The sequence below is a fragment of the Fonticula alba genome, assembly GCF_000388065.1.
Source record: "Fonticula alba strain ATCC 38817 unplaced genomic scaffold supercont2.6, whole genome shotgun sequence".
NCBI lineage: Eukaryota > Rotosphaerida > Fonticulaceae > Fonticula > Fonticula alba.
The window spans coordinates 2298520-2300194 of NW_009242976.1; the positions used below are offsets into that span (position 1 = coordinate 2298520).

At 75.0% G+C, this 1675-nt stretch overlaps 1 protein-coding gene across 1 annotated transcript in view; it reads right to left on the reverse strand.

The window, feature by feature from the left end:
* Window positions 1–1675, reverse strand: part of H696_04153 (hypothetical protein) — a 6123-nt gene that overhangs the window by 2366 nt on the left and 2082 nt on the right. The window contains exons 4-7 of the mRNA XM_009498037.1: window positions 1264–1610; window positions 914–1151; window positions 377–753; window positions 50–299 (exon numbers count right to left, since the gene is read on the reverse strand). Coding sequence (XP_009496312.1) covers window positions 50–299; window positions 377–753; window positions 914–1151; window positions 1264–1610 — 1212 coding nt within the window. The remainder of the gene's footprint in view (window positions 1–49; window positions 300–376; window positions 754–913; window positions 1152–1263; window positions 1611–1675) is intronic.

Consider the following 1675-nt stretch of genomic DNA (forward strand, 5'->3'; position numbering starts at 1 on the left):
GGGGGGGCCGTGCAGCCGGGCACACGGGCATCCACCACCGACAGGGTACCTGGCCCACGGACAGCATGGTGTCGTCCATGATTTGCAGCACGGCCTCCATGGCCGAGGAGTATTTGATGGGGGCGCCGGGGCCCGAGCCCGGGCCCACCGACAGGTGGATCTCGACGCGGGCGGCATGCGGCGGCAGCATGCTGGCCCCGGCCCAGTGGAGGCTGCGCCCGGCAAAGAGCCGGCCAAAGTCCCACGCGCTCAGGGTAAGTTGCTGGTGCGAGGGGGCCGCCCGGGGGTCGGGGTCGGGCCTGGCCGGCCGGTGGGCATCGGGCGGGTGAGTACCGTGCGGGTGGCGGCGCGGGGCCCGGAGGCGGGTGGTACGCACTCGAGCAGCAGCGCATGGCCGCCGGACGACCGGAGAAAGGCCTCCTCGGCTTCGGGCAGCCATTCCCGGAGCTCCCGATAGGCCAGCGGGTTGACGGTGGCGCGGCCGGGGGGGAACCGGGCCAGCTGGCTGGCCCGTGCCTCCAAACTCAAAAGGGCCTGGTGCTCGGCATGGCCGCCGGGCGGCGGACTAAGCAGCAGCCACTGCCGGCGCGCGGGCCCCGCCGCCCCAGGCGCCAGGACATGCAGGCAGCCCGCCGCGGCGGAGTGCTTTTCCGGCAGCAGCCCCACCGGCCGGTCCACCTCCGGCGCGTCCGCCCAGCCGATACCGTGAATGCCGGCGAGCAGCCTGTGCCCCTGCCACTCGAAGGGCAGGTCCTGCGGCGGGGAGGAGGGTGAGCTACGTCAGGAGGCCCGGTTACAGGCACATACACACAGGCATGCCCATGTGAGCAGGCGTGGCCGGATGTGCGCGTGCGTGCGTGCGGATGTGCGTGCAGGGAGCGATTGCTGGGCGCTTGTTGGCCGCTGCGCGCACCCGGTCCAGGCGCATGGTGGCCCCGGCGTGGGCGGCCAGGAAGGCCTGCTTGAGCGTCTCGTCGCAGGGCAGGCCCCGCGCGGCGGCCGGGTCGCCGGCAAAGCGGATGTCCACGCGCGCGGCCACCGGTATCCCGGGTAGGGGGGCCAGGTGCAGGGTGTCCATGTGGACCGGGCCCAGGGCTGCCAAATCCCGCGGGTGCATGGCCATGGTGAAGCGGGGGACCCGGTCGCTCGGGCTTCCGGGGGGCGGGGGCTCGGGTCAGCGGGCAGCGGGGGGGGGGGGGGGGGGCAGATTCGTCAGCGCGAAAAGCCCGGCCCAAGGCCCGGGCGGCGGGGCGCGGCACATACCGCACGTCAAACAGCGCCCCCTGGGCGAGGAATCGCGCGGCACCCCGGCGCAGGTCGTCCGGGCCGGCGATCCGCCGGAAGGCGGCCGGCGAGACCAGAAGGGTGCCCTCGGCACTGTCCGGGGCCCCGGGCGCCAGGTCCAGCAGCACCGCCTCGGGCCGGCCGGGATCCGGCCGCAGGGAGGCCACCAGGGGCCGGTCGTCGGGCCTGTCCCGCGGCGAGCGCACATGAATGACGGTCGGCTCGGGCCCGTGGCCGGTGGCCATGCCGGCCGAGACCTCGCGGAAGTCCCGGTCCATGAGCCGCGACACGCGGAATCGACCGCGGGGCCTTGCCAGGCGGATGATCTACCAGGGCGCAGGGTGGCCAGTCAGACGGGGGTCGGCGGCGGGGTAGCGGGCGCGGGGGGGGG